This window comes from Mobula hypostoma, chromosome 15 (assembly GCF_963921235.1).
Source record: "Mobula hypostoma chromosome 15, sMobHyp1.1, whole genome shotgun sequence".
Classification (NCBI taxonomy): domain Eukaryota; kingdom Metazoa; phylum Chordata; class Chondrichthyes; order Myliobatiformes; family Myliobatidae; genus Mobula; species Mobula hypostoma.
This window is the reverse complement of record NC_086111.1, coordinates 74,698,910-74,712,230: the sequence shown is the minus strand read 5'-3', so window position 1 is coordinate 74,712,230 and position 13,321 is coordinate 74,698,910. Positions and strand designations below refer to the sequence as shown.

At 54.5% G+C, this 13,321-nt stretch overlaps 1 protein-coding gene across 4 annotated transcripts in view; it reads right to left on the bottom strand.

The window, feature by feature from the left end:
- The window catches only part of lamb2l (laminin, beta 2-like), a 229,022-nt gene that overhangs the window by 138,209 nt on the left and 77,492 nt on the right, over positions 1-13,321 (bottom strand). For all 4 annotated transcript variants that reach the window (XM_063068278.1, XM_063068280.1, XM_063068277.1 and 1 more), the window contains 2 exons: positions 7,088-7,276; positions 2,554-2,617 (listed from right to left, as the gene is read on the bottom strand). In XM_063068278.1, the coding sequence (XP_062924348.1) occupies positions 2,554-2,617; positions 7,088-7,276 (253 nt within the window). The remainder of the gene's footprint in view (positions 1-2,553; positions 2,618-7,087; positions 7,277-13,321) is intronic.

Below are 13,321 nucleotides of genomic sequence, written 5' to 3'. Positions count from 1 at the left end.
GGGGGGGGATCAGGGGGGGAGATCAGGGGGGAGATCAGGGGGGGGGAGATCAGGGGGGGGGAGATCAGGGGGGGGAGATCAGGGGGGGGAGATCAGGGGGGGGGAGATCAGGGGGGGAGATCAGAGGGGGGGAGATCAGAGGGGGGGAGATCAGAGGGGGGGAGATCAGAGGGGGGGCGATTGGTGGAGGTGGGGAGATCAGAGGGTGGGCGATTGGTGGAGGTGGGGAGATCAGAGGGTGGGCGATTGGTGGAGGTGGGGAGATCAGAGGGTGGGCGATTGGTGGAGGTGGGGAGATCAGAGGGTGGGCGATTGGTGGAGGTGGGGAGATCAGAGGGTGGGCGATTGGTGGAGGTGGGGAGATCAGAGGGTGGGCGATTGGTGGAGGTGGGGAGATCAGAGGGTGGGCGATTGGTGGAGGTGGGGAGATCAGAGGGTGGGCGATTGGTGGAGGTGGGGAGATCAGAGGGTGGGCGATTGGTGGAGGTGGGGAGATCAGAGGGTGGGCGATTGGTGGAGGTGGGGAGATCAGAGGGTGGGCGATTGGTGGAGGTGGGGAGATCAGAGGGTGGGCGATTGGTGGAGGTGGGGAGATCAGAGGGTGGGCGATTGGTGGAGGTGGGGAGATCAGAGGGTGGGCGATTGGTGGAGGTGGGGAGATCAGAGGGTGGGCGATTGGTGGAGGTGGGGAGATCAGAGGGTGGGCGATTGGTGGAGGTGGGGAGATCAGAGGGTGGGCGATTGGTGGAGGTGGGGAGATCAGAGGGTGGGCGATTGGTGGAGGTGGGGAGATCAGAAGATGGGCGATTGTGGGGTGGGAGATCAGAGACCGGACGATCGGGAGCGGGGGCGATTGGTGGAGGGGGGGGCGTGAGCCGTGCACTGCTTCCTGGGCACAATCCTCCCTACCATCGAGGATATCTTCAGAGGTGATGTCTCAGGAAGGGTGGCTTCCATCATTAAGGGCCCTCACCACCCAGGACGTGCCCTCCCCTCATTACTAACATTACAGGGGAAGTACAGGAGCCTAAAGACACACACTCAGTGTGTCAGGGCCACCTTTTTCCCCTCCACTATCAGAGTCTGCAGGGACAATGAACCAGTGGACACTACCTCACCATTTGGCTCTGTATTTGCACTCTGTTTTTAATATTTCTTATTGTAACTTCCAGTTTTTGATATGTCTTACACTGTACTTCTTCCACAAAAGAGCAAATGTAACGATATGTCAGTGATAATGAACCCAAACATGGTTCAGTAAACTCCGTGCCCTGTCCCTCTCTCTCTACATCTGAGCCATATACAGTGACTATAAACCCAAATATAATTCAATAAACTCCGTGCCCTGTCCCTCTCTCTCTACGTCTGGGCCATATGCAGGTTCCACCTCTCGGTGGACCCCTCCAGATCCCGGGTGGGTCCCTGAGTCGGTCGGCTATGCAGGAGCAGGGAGGAGAAGGACGCCCTCCTGCAGCTGGTCACTGTCAGAAAGCTGGACAGCCCAGAGACAGGCCCTGTGTCCTTGCACACCAGTGCTGACCACCATGCTTAGCCATACTGGACCCTTTATCAACACTTTGTCCACAGACTTCCATACCATAGCAATTTAGCTGCTGGACCAGACGTTTCTGAAAGCGTGAGCTGGGGCATGAATGGAAGAAGATCGAAGAAGGGGTTTCATGACAGAATTGGAAAATGTACTTTGCTCTGGGGATTTCCAGTATTTTCTATTTTGCAGGCATGTTATACTGGCACCAGAGTGTGTGGTGACACTTGCAGGCTGCCCCAGCATATCCTTGGGTGTGTTGGTTGTGAACACAAATGACACTTCACCGTATGTTTCGATGTACATACGAGAAATCAATCGGAATCCGAATCTGATCAAAACGGTGATAAATGAAGGGTGCTGGTGGGAGTGAGACAGACAGCAAACGAACAGCCAACAGGCCTCTGGTGTCATTACCGTGGTGAGGGTCACAAAGGTTAATTGTGCCCATGCAGTGGGGCCAGATCTTGCTGGGAGAGTTGAATACCATCGAGCCCTGCAAGAACTAATCAGTGATAATGCCAGAACTGAGAGGCTGCAAGTTTGAAAAGCTGCAAAGAGTCACATAGACAGAGGGAAAGGTCAAACAGCCAGAGGGCAAGGTCAATCAGATAGAAGAGAAGGTCAAACAGCCAGAGGGCAAGGTCAATCAGATAGAAGAGAAGGTCAAACAGCCAGAGGAGGTCAAACAGCTGGAACTCTCCACTCCAGAAACAGAATGACTGAGAGGTGAGGTTCGGACATGATAGGTCATAAAGTACAACCAGATTGTTACGCCCAGTCCAAATCCAAACCCAACCCAACGACAGCCAATCTACTTCTCTGCCGATGAGAACCTCATCCAAAGGGTTGGGGCTGATGTCAGTGCAGAGACTCGTCCCGGGATCACCTCCTTGTGTACAAGCTGTTACACTGGACTCCTGCCAGTGTGATTGGGCAGCTGTGAAATGAATGTTACCAAGCCACAGAGCATTGATCTGTCCGGTAGAAAGATCTCTCCGGGTCACCTTGAATTTCCAGGCTGTAGGGATCATCCACTTTGACAGCTGGATCCAGAACTTTATAAATAACCTGCAGCGAGGAGACACAGGATGAATGCACAGACAGTCATACCCCCATCCTGTCCTGACAGTGTTGGCAATGAGGGTTACCACTCCTGCATACCTCAACATGTTCACAGTCACACTCCTGGTGTACAGTCAGAGCACTCCGACGCCCACCCCTCCATCAAAAGAACTTGCTAATCAGCAGACAACCCCCCTGTAATATTGGCTGAAGAAGAGTTATTCACTGCCACATGGCAGGGAACCGAAAGTGACTGAATCTCAGGGTAGCATAAGGATAATAACTTTCTTCTTGGACTTTGATGGAGACTGTGTGGAGTGTCACACAGGCAGGTGGGAAGGGACTGAACGAAGCAGGACAAAATGGAGTCAAGGTATACGGACACGAGTTCAGTGGGGCAGGAAGGGGCAGAGGTAATGGGCCTATTCAGGTGGTCAGGTTCGTGGATCTTGGGCAGTAGGTAGAATCGAGCAGTATGGGGTGAGTTTGGTGGCAGTGCATGGGAGATGTACAGAGTTGAGTTGATACTGGGGTCCTGTTCAAGCGGGAAGCAAGAGGTGGTGTTGCTTGGACTCCGCAAGGCAGAGATTGGTCCACCACACTATGTGTGCCTGTTGTTCAATCTAACCCCTACTGTCAACCCCTCTACTTGGCCCAGAACCAGCTGTTTACTCTGACATACACATTCTCACCCACATTAACAGCTGAAAAGGTCGATGATCTGCTGTGTTATTTTACACTTCTCTTTAATGTCCCCGAGGCGGTAGTAAAGTCTGATGTCAATGTTGCGGGTCTGTTGCCAAGTTCAGGAAAGGTCATTGATAATGTTTGCTGGGGGAGAAGGTGTTAAATAAACACAGCAATCAAAGACTACGCCAGCATTCTTCCACACAGGCCAGCGTGCCAGCTGACACTCACAGCCAGCAGAATGCCACAGGCAAGCAATCTGTGCACAGCAAGATCCCACAGAAGGCCACAGTTGACTAACTTAACTATTTTTGCACTGAGGGAAGCTCACAATTGGGATGGGTCTGTGTTTCATGTCTTACAGTATGTACTTCTCAGAGATCACTGTACAGAGAACAGCCCAACCAGCTGGAGCAACATTACCCCTCCCACCACAGTGTGACCCGCCCCTCGGTACCACCCCTCCCACCACAGTGCAACCCCCCCCCTCGGCACCACCCCTCCCACCACAGTGCGACCGCCCCTCGGCACCACCCCTCCCACCACAGTGCGACCCCCCCCTCGGCACCACCCCTCCCACCACAGTGCGACCCGCCCCTCGGTACCACCCCTCCCACCACAGTGCGACCCCCCCCTCGGCACCACCCCTCCCACCACAGTGCGACCCCCCCCTCGGCACCACCCCTCCCACCACAGTGCAAACCCCCCCCCTCGGCACCACCCCTCCCACCACAGTGCGACCCCCCCCCTCGGCACCACCCCTCCCGCCACATTGCGACCCCCCCCCTCGGCACCACAGTGCGACCCTCCCTCGGTACCACCCCTCCCCACAGCGTGACCCTCCCTCGGTACCGCACCTCCCTCAGTGTGACCCTCCCTCAGTACCACACCTCCCACGGTGTGACCCTCGGTACCACCCCCCCCACAGTGTGACCCTCCCTCGGTACCACCCTTCCCACCACAGTGCAACCCCCCCTTCGGTACCACCCCTCCCGCCACAGTGTGACCCCCCCCCCTTGGCACCACAGTGCGACCCTCCCTCGGTACCACCCCTCCCACCACAGTGCGACCCCCCCCTCGATACCACCCCTCCCACCACAGTGCGACTCCCCCCTCGATACCACCCCTCCCACCACAGTGCGACCCCCACCCCCTCGGCACCACCCCTCCCACCACAGTGCGACCCCCACCCCCTCGGCACCACCCCTCCCACCACAGTGCAACCCCCCCCTCGGTACCACCCCTCCCACCACAGTGCAACCCCCCCTTCGGTACCACCCCTCCCGCCACAGTGCGACCACCCCTCCCACCACAGTGCGACCCCCCCCTCAGTACCACCCCTCCCACCACAGTGCGACCCCCCCTTCAGTACCACCCCTCCCACCACAGTGCGACCCCCCCCCTTGGCACCACCCCTCCCCACAGTGTGACCCTCCCTCGGTACCACCCCTCCCACAGTGACCCTCCCTCGGTACCGCCCCTCCCACAGTGTGACCCACCCTCGGTACCACCCCTCCCACCACAGTGCGACCCCCACCCCCTCGGCACCACCCCTCCCACCACAGTGCAACCCCACCTTCGGTACCACCCCTCCCACCACAGTGCGACCCCCCCCCTCGGCACCACCCCTCCCGCCACATTGCGACCCCCCCCCTCGGCACCACAGTGCGACCCTCCCTCGGTACCACCCCTCCCCACAGCGTGACCCTCCCTCGGTACCGCACCTCCCTCAGTGTGACCCTCCCTCAGTACCACACCTCCCACGGTGTGACCCTCGGTACCACCCCCCCCACAGTGTGACCCTCCCTCGGTACCACCCTTCCCACCACAGTGCAACCCCCCCTTCGGTACCACCCCTCCCGCCACAGTGCGACCCCCCCCCTCGGCACCACAGTGCGACCCTCCCTCGGTACCACCCCTCCCACCACAGTGCGACCCCCCCTCGATACCACCCCTCCCACCACAGTGCGACCCCCCCCTCGATACCACCCCTCCCACCACAGTGCGACCCCCACCCCCTCGGCACCACCCCTCCCACCACAGTGCGACCCCCACCCCCTCGGCACCACCCCTCCCACCACAGTGCAACCCCCCCCCTCGGTACCACCCCTCCCACCACAGTGCAACCCCCCCTTCGGTACCACCCCTCCCGCCACAGTGCGACCACCCCTCCCACCACCACAGTGCGACCCCCCCCTCAGTACCACCCCTCCCACCACAGTGCGACCCCCCCTTCAGTACCACCCCTCCCACCACAGTGCGACCCCCCCCCTCGGCACCACCCCTCCCCACAGTGTGACCCTCCCTCGGTACCACCCCTCCCACAGTGACCCTCCCTCGGTACCGCCCCTCCCACAGTGTGACCCACCCTCGGTACCACCCCTCCCACCACAGTGCGACCCCCACCCCCTCGGCACCACCCCTCCCACCACAGTGCAACCCCCCCTTCGGTACCACCCCTCCCACCACAGTGCGACCCCCACCCCCTCGGCACCACCCCTCCCACCACAGTGCAAACCCCCCCCCTCGGTACCACCCCTCCCACCACAGTGCAACCCCCCCTTCGGTACCACCCCTCCCGCCACAGTGCGACCCCCCCCCCTCGGCACCACAGTGCGACCCTCCCTCGGTACCACCCCTCCCACCACAGTGCAACCCCCCCTTCGGTACCACCCCTCCCAACTCAGTGCGACCCCCACCCCCTCGGCACCACCCCTCCCACCACAGTGCAACCCCCCCTTCGGTACCACCCCTCCCACCACAGTGCGACCCCCACCCCCTCGGCACCACCCCTCCCACCACAGTGCAAACCCCCCCCCCACCACAGTCGGTACCACCCCTCCCACCACAGTGCAACCCCCCCTTCGGTACCACCCCTCCCACCACAGTGCAACCCCCCCTTCGGTACCACCCCTCCCAACTCAGTGCGACCCCCACCCCCTCGGCACCACCCCTCCCACCACAGTGCAACCCCCCCCCCTCGGTACCACCCCTCCCACCACAGTGCAACCCCCCCTTCGGTACCACCCCTCCCGCCACAGTGCGACCCCCCCCCTCGGCACCACAGTGCGACCCTCCCTCGGTACCACCCCTCCCACCACAGTGCAACCCCCCCTTCGGTACCACCCCTCCCAACTCAGTGCGACCCCCACCCCCTCGGCACCACCCCTCCCACCACAGTGCAACCCCCCCCCTCGGTACCACCCCTCCCACCACAGTGCAACCCCCCCCTCGGTACCACCCCTCCCGCCACAGTGCAACCCCCCCTTCGGTACCACCCCTCCCACCACAGTGCGACCCCCCCTTCAGTACCACCCCTCCCGCCACAGTGCGACCCTCCCTCGGTACCACCCCTCCCACAGTGCGACCCTCCCTCGGTACCACCCCTCCCACAGTGTGACTCTCCCTCGGTACCACCCCTCCCACAGTGTGACTCTCCCTCGGTACCACCCCTCCTACAGTGTGACCCACCCTCGGTACCACCCCTCCCACCACAGTGCGACCCCCCCCCTCGGTACCACCCCTCCCACCACAGTGCGACCCCCCCTTCAGTACCACCCCTCCTGCCACAGCGCGACCCTCCCTCGGTACCACCCCTCCTGCCACAGTGCGACCCGCCCCCGGTACCACCCCTCGACGGTGGAGATAATCCTCTGGGGAAGGGTCCAATTGCTGATGAACCCACACTCACTGTCATCTCTCTATCTCTCTGCCCTCATCTTGCCCTCAACTCCCTCTATCCTCAGCACCCACCTGCCCCTTAGCGACCACCTCACCCTCGGCACCCACCTCTCCCTCAGTCGAGGGCTCAATGTCGGAGTAGCGGTGGTCACAGATGATGTCATCAATTCTCCTGAGGGGCCCGGTGGGGATGTGGGGGAACGAGATGGTGCAGTTGAAAGCAAAGTAGCGGTAAACGGTCCACGTCCGTCCGAAGTCCGATGACCTCTCGATGAACATGGCAGCTGGCCGGAACGTCTAACCAACGGGGAAAATCAAATGGGAGGCACAATCAGTGATCGCTGATACAAACTCAGCTACGAGATGACTCCAGCATGTCTCGGACTGATGCTGGGCCGATGCATTTCAGCGTGTGTTTCAATCTGCATGTGTCTAACAAATTTAATCTCTCTTTAATCTTATCTTCATTTGCCTTGGATCTTTCCCTGCAGGGCCAAGCCAGTGAAACTCACATTCTGGTAGTGAAGCCCGTGTGGATACAGACGCCATGGTAACCTAGCCGTTAGTGTAATGTTAGTGTTAGTGATCTGGGTTCAATTCCACCGCTGTCTGTCAGGAGTTTGGACGTTCTCGCTGCGATTGTGTTTCCTCTGGAATTCAAAGATTCAAATTACATTTATTACAAAGTATGCATGCAGTGCACAACCCCGAGATTCCTCTTCCCATACACAGGCACGGAAACGAAGAGAACCATGGAGCCCATTCAAAGAAAAACATCAACCACCCCCCTCCAATGTGCAAAAGATAGAGCAAATTGTGCAAACAGCAAAAAAAACGAGTGAAATCTCAGAATTTAAAACAGCGAACCGTAAATCAACCAACCAGTCCAGTTCCCTCCCACATTCTCAAAGCTTAATGAGAGCTAGGAAATCAGTGGTAATCTGGTAACTTCAGTAAGTTATCGATGTGCTGTGGGGCCAGTGGAAGTGTGGAGACTCTTGCAGGCTGCCCCCAGCACAACCTCAGACCGTGTTGGTCATTGACGCAAACAACACATTTCACTGTGTGTTTTGAGTTTCAAAGTGCACGTGACAGATAAAGATTATTTTATATCTTTATCAGTACCACAGAGGGATTTATAAACAAGGATCTAAAAACGGAGGACCTGCAGGCCTTGACGGTGAGCTTCTCGCTTTCACCAGCAGCTGCATTTACTAATTGTTGTTAATGAGAGTCTTTAAGCCCTTGTGCTTTCTGTTTCACCTTGTCAAGTTCTGCTTTTCTGCTTTCGATGATTATTTAATGCAGACTCCCGTTTAGCGCTGATTGCGGGGTTCTTGTGTTGAGAAGGATTTGTCTCACGGTGCTGTTCAGTCTTGCCACCAATGTCCTGTTGGAATTCTGATTTTCATCTCTGCATAGGAGCCTGTCATTTCTCCACACCTGGGTTCTGCCGTTGCCAGTGCTCGCTGTGACAGAGCCTGTCATTTCTCCACACCTGGGTTCTGCCGTTGCCAGTGCTCGCTGTGACAGAGTCTGTCATTTCTCCACACCTGGGTTCTGCCGTTGCCAGTGCTCGCTGTGACAGAGCCTGTCATTTCTCCACACCTGGGTTCTGTCGTTGCCAGTGCTCGCTGTGACAGAGCCTGTCATTTCTCCACACCTGGGTCCTGCTGTTGCCAGTGCTCGCTGTGACAGAGCCTGTCATTTCTCCACACCTGGGTTCTGCCGTTGCCAGTGCTCGCTGTGACAGAGCCTGTCATTTCTCCACACCTGGGTTCTGCCGTTGCCAGTGCTCGCTGTGACAGAGCCTGTCATTTCTCCACACCTGGGTTCTGCCGTTGCCAGTGCTCGCTGTGACAGAGCCTGTCATTTCTCCACACCTGGGTTCTGCCGTTGCCAGTGCTCGCTGTGATGCTGCATCAGCACAGCATTTTCAGCGGCAGGGAAGCTGGGAACGGTGGGGTCCCAGGGAGCAGAGGTTTCTACTGCTGACCCTAATCTCCTCAACAACCCAGGCTGGGGACCTTGGACTGTGTGTCAGTCAGCTTCAGTGAATTCTTCTTGGCAGAAGAGGGAATCGAGGTGGGGTAGGCAGGGAGGGGCAGCAGGAGGACCCTGGCACTGTGAGGCAAATGATTTCTGCTTCGGAAGTACATCATACACATCAGGGGGCAATTAAAATAGGCACATGGATGATAGGGAAAAAGAAGGCTGTGTGAGAGGGAAGAGTTGGACTGATCGCAGAGCAGGTTAAAGGGGCAACACAACATTGTGGGCTGAAGGGCCTGTACTGTGCTGTAATCTATTTTCTAAGTTAGGCAGCATCTATGGTGGGGACTAAACGAGCAATGAGACCCTTCTTCAGAACTGCTATCAGAGGCACTGGCACCTCATGGGCAGACAGCTTCTAGTTTCAGGCAAGTGGGAGAGGTGGTGATGCTTTGGTTACTGAGGAAACCGGGGAGCTCCTGTAGCCCACCAGAGTCACCAGGCCAGTAAGTGAGGGGCCGCTCAGGAGGGGAGAGCAGTCCACAATTCCAGAAGCGACAACCATCGCCTGATCCAGCCCTACAGGAGTTGTTCTCCTTACAGGATCTGGCTCTCTGGAAACACAGTGGCCCCTCTACACTACAGTCATCATCCGCGATCAGCTTCATTCTCCGCAGATATTTACATGGAGCAGAAATTCGGTGTGTAGTGTTGGCTAGGGTGTGACATGTAACCAAAAACATTCAACAATGATAAAGAATAAAAAATAATATGAAAATAAAGCATAATACACTCTGTGGTGTGTATGGGGTGCCGAGACTGTGAATTATACACACAGTGGGGTGTAAGGGGTTTCCAGACTGTGAATTATACACACAGTGGGTGTATGGGGTGTCCAGACTGTGAATTATACAAACAGTGGGGTGTAAGGGGTTTCCAGACTGTGAATTATACACACAGTGGGTGTGTGGGGTGTCCAGACTGTGAATTATACACACAGTGGGTGTGTGGGGTGTCCAGACTGTGAATTATACACACAGTTGGTGTGTGGGGTGTCGAGACTGTGAATTATACACACAGTGGGGTGTAAGGTGTTTCCAGACTGTGAATTACACACACAGTTGGTGTGTGGGGTGTCGAGACTGTGAATTATACACACAGTGGGGTGTAAGGTGTTTCCAGACTGTGAATTACACACACAGTTGGTGTGTGGGGTGTCGAGACTGTGAATTATACACACAGTGGGGTGTAAGGGGTTTCCAAAGAGTGGTGGCCCCTGTGCTGAGAAGGCAGTCACTTGCATCTGGAGCAGTTCACTTGCTTCACAACAGGAAAGATTCTAACATGGATAGATCATTGGTTGATCGGCAGGAGGCAAAGAGTGGGAATGAAGGGACCCTTCTGTCTGGCTGCCGGTGACTAGTGGTGTTCTACAGGGGTTTGTGTTGGGACCGATCCTTTTTACAATATATGTCAATGATTTGGATGATTTGCCAAGTTAGCAGACAACATGAAGATGGGTGGAGGAGCAGGTAGTCTTGAGGAAGTAGAGAGGCTGCAGAAGGACTTGGATTAGGAGAATGGGCAAAGGAATGGCAGATGGAATACAGTCTCGGGAAGTGTATGGTCATGCACTTTGTTAGATGAAATGAAAAGGTTGACTATTTTCTAAATGGAGGGAAAATACAGAAATCTGAGGTGCAAAGAGACTTGGGAGTCCTTGTGCAGGATTCCCTAAAGGTTAATTTGCAAGTTGAGTCTGTGGTAGGGAAGACAAATAAAAACATAAGAAATAGAAGCAGGAGCAGGCCATCCGGCCCATCGAGCCTGCCCCGCTATTCAATAAGATCATGGCTGATCTGTCCGTAAACTCAGCCCCATCTACCTGCCTTTTCCCCATAACCCTTAATTCCCTTACTATGTAAAAATCTATCTAACTGTATCTTAAATATATTTAGTGAAGAAGCCTCAACTGCTTCCCTGGGCAGAGAATTCCACAGATTCATCACTCTCTGGGAAAAACAGTTTCTCCTCATCTCCGTTCTAAATCTACTCCCCCGAATCTCGAGGCAATGTCCCCTAGTTCTAGTCTCACCCACCAATGGAAACAACTTTCCTACTTCTATCTTATCTATCCCTTTCAAAATTGTGTATGTTTCTACAAGATCCCCTCTCATTCTTCTGAATTCCAGAGAGTAAAGTCCCAAGCAATTCAATCTCTCCTCATAGATTAACCCCTTCATCCCTAGAATCAACCTGGTGAACCTCCTCTGAACTGCCTCCAAAGCCAGTAAATCCTTCCTCAAGTATGGAGACCGGAACTGCACACAGTACTCCAGGTGCGGCCTCACCAGTACCCTGTACAGTTGCAGCATGACCTCCCTGCTCTTGAATTCAATCCCTCTGGCAATGAAGGCCAACATTCCGTTTGCCTTAATAACCTGTTGTACCTGCAAGCCAACTTTTTGCGATTCATGAACAAGCACTCCCAAGTCCCTCTGCACAATAGCATGTTGCAATCTTTCACCATTTAAATAATAATCTGCTCTTCTATTATTCCTTCCAAAGTGGATGATCTCGCATTTACAAACATTGTATTCCATCTGCCAGATCTTGGCCCACTCACTAACCTATCTATATCCCTCTGCAGACTCTCCACATCCTCTGTACCATTTGCTTTTCCACTCAGTTTAGTGTCATCACTAAATGTAATGTTAGCATTAATTTCAAGAAGACTAGAATGGAAAACTCTTTAAAGCACTGGTGAGGCCTTATGGAGTATTGTGAGCTGTTTTGGCCCCTTACCTTAGAAAAGATGTGCCAAAACTGGAGAGGGTTCAAATGAGGTTAATGAAAATGATTCCAGGATTGAACAGCTTGTTGTATGAAAAGCGTTTGATGACTCTGGACTTGTATTCACTCGAAAAATGAGGGGTGACTGCATTGAAACCTATTGAATGCTGAAAGTCCTTGATAGAGTGGATGTGGAGAGGCTGTTTCTTATGGTGGGAGAGTCTAAGACCAGAGGACACAGCCTCAGAATAGAGGGGCAGCCTTTTAGAACCGAGATGAGGAGGAATTTCTTTAGCCAGAAAGTGGTGAATCTGTGGAATTCTTTGTCTTAGGCAGCTGTGGAGGCCAAGTCTTTATGTATATTTAAGGCAGAGGCTAATAGATTCTTGATTGGTCAGGGCATGAAGGGATACAGAGAGAAGGCAGGAGATTGGGGCTGAGGGGAAAATTGGATCAGCCATGATGAAATGGTGGAGCAGACTCGATGGGCCAAATTGCCTAATTCTGCTCATATATCTTATGGTCTTATGGGCTTTGGTCCCTACTGAACACACAGCTATCAGCTGTAGCTCCAAGAAGCTGTTTGCATGTGACATTGGCCTCACCTTGGGTCATCGCTTCGACAGTTGGGTTAAATAAAGTGGGGGTAGCCGCTGGGGCTCCTACCCAGGTGAGATTGCGACATGCTTGTCCTAGCATGCCAAGTCAGACTGGGCTGATGAGGTCTGCAGTGAGGATGATGGTTATGCACAGTCTGTGGAGAGCAAAGAGCATGACCAGGCACAGAAGAGGTCCTGGTCATCCACTCCCACCAAGTTTATGACGACTACCCGTACCACTGGACCCAGACTTCCGAGGTCCAGAGAGTGGAACTGCCCCAGTGAAATGGCTTTTCCAGTTTAAAAACTCTCCCGCATGGGTCTCATGTCACTGTTGGCTGTGACAGATAATCAACCACACACTCAGTGGGCACGTATTCGGTACACCTGTACACCTGCTCGTTGATGCAAATATCTCATCAGCCACTCACGTGGCAGCAACTCCATGCATAAAAGCATGCAGACATGGTCAAGAGGCTCAGTTGCTGTTCAGACCAAACATCAGAATGGGGAAGAAATACAATCAAAGTGTCCTTGACCACGGAATGATTGTTGGTGCCAGACAGGGTGGTCTGAGTATTTCAGAAACTGCTGATCTCCTGGGTTTTTCACGCACAACAGTCTCTAGAGTTTACAGAGAATGGTGCAAGAAACAAAAACACCATCCAGTGAGTGGCAGTTCTGTGGATGAAAACGCCTTGTTAATGAGAGAGGACAGAGGAGAATGGCCAGACTGGTTCAAACTGACAGGAAGGCGACAGTAACTCTGAATGCACAACACATCGACCCTTACAGCAGTAGAGAACAAACATTCACTCAGTGGCCACAGGAGGTAGCTGATAAAGTGGCCACTGACTGTATAAATAACAACGAATTATATTACAAGTAAAGAATTATAAATAAATAAAAAAATCTAATAAAGTTAGAGGTTAAAGTACAAATAAGGAATAAAATATGC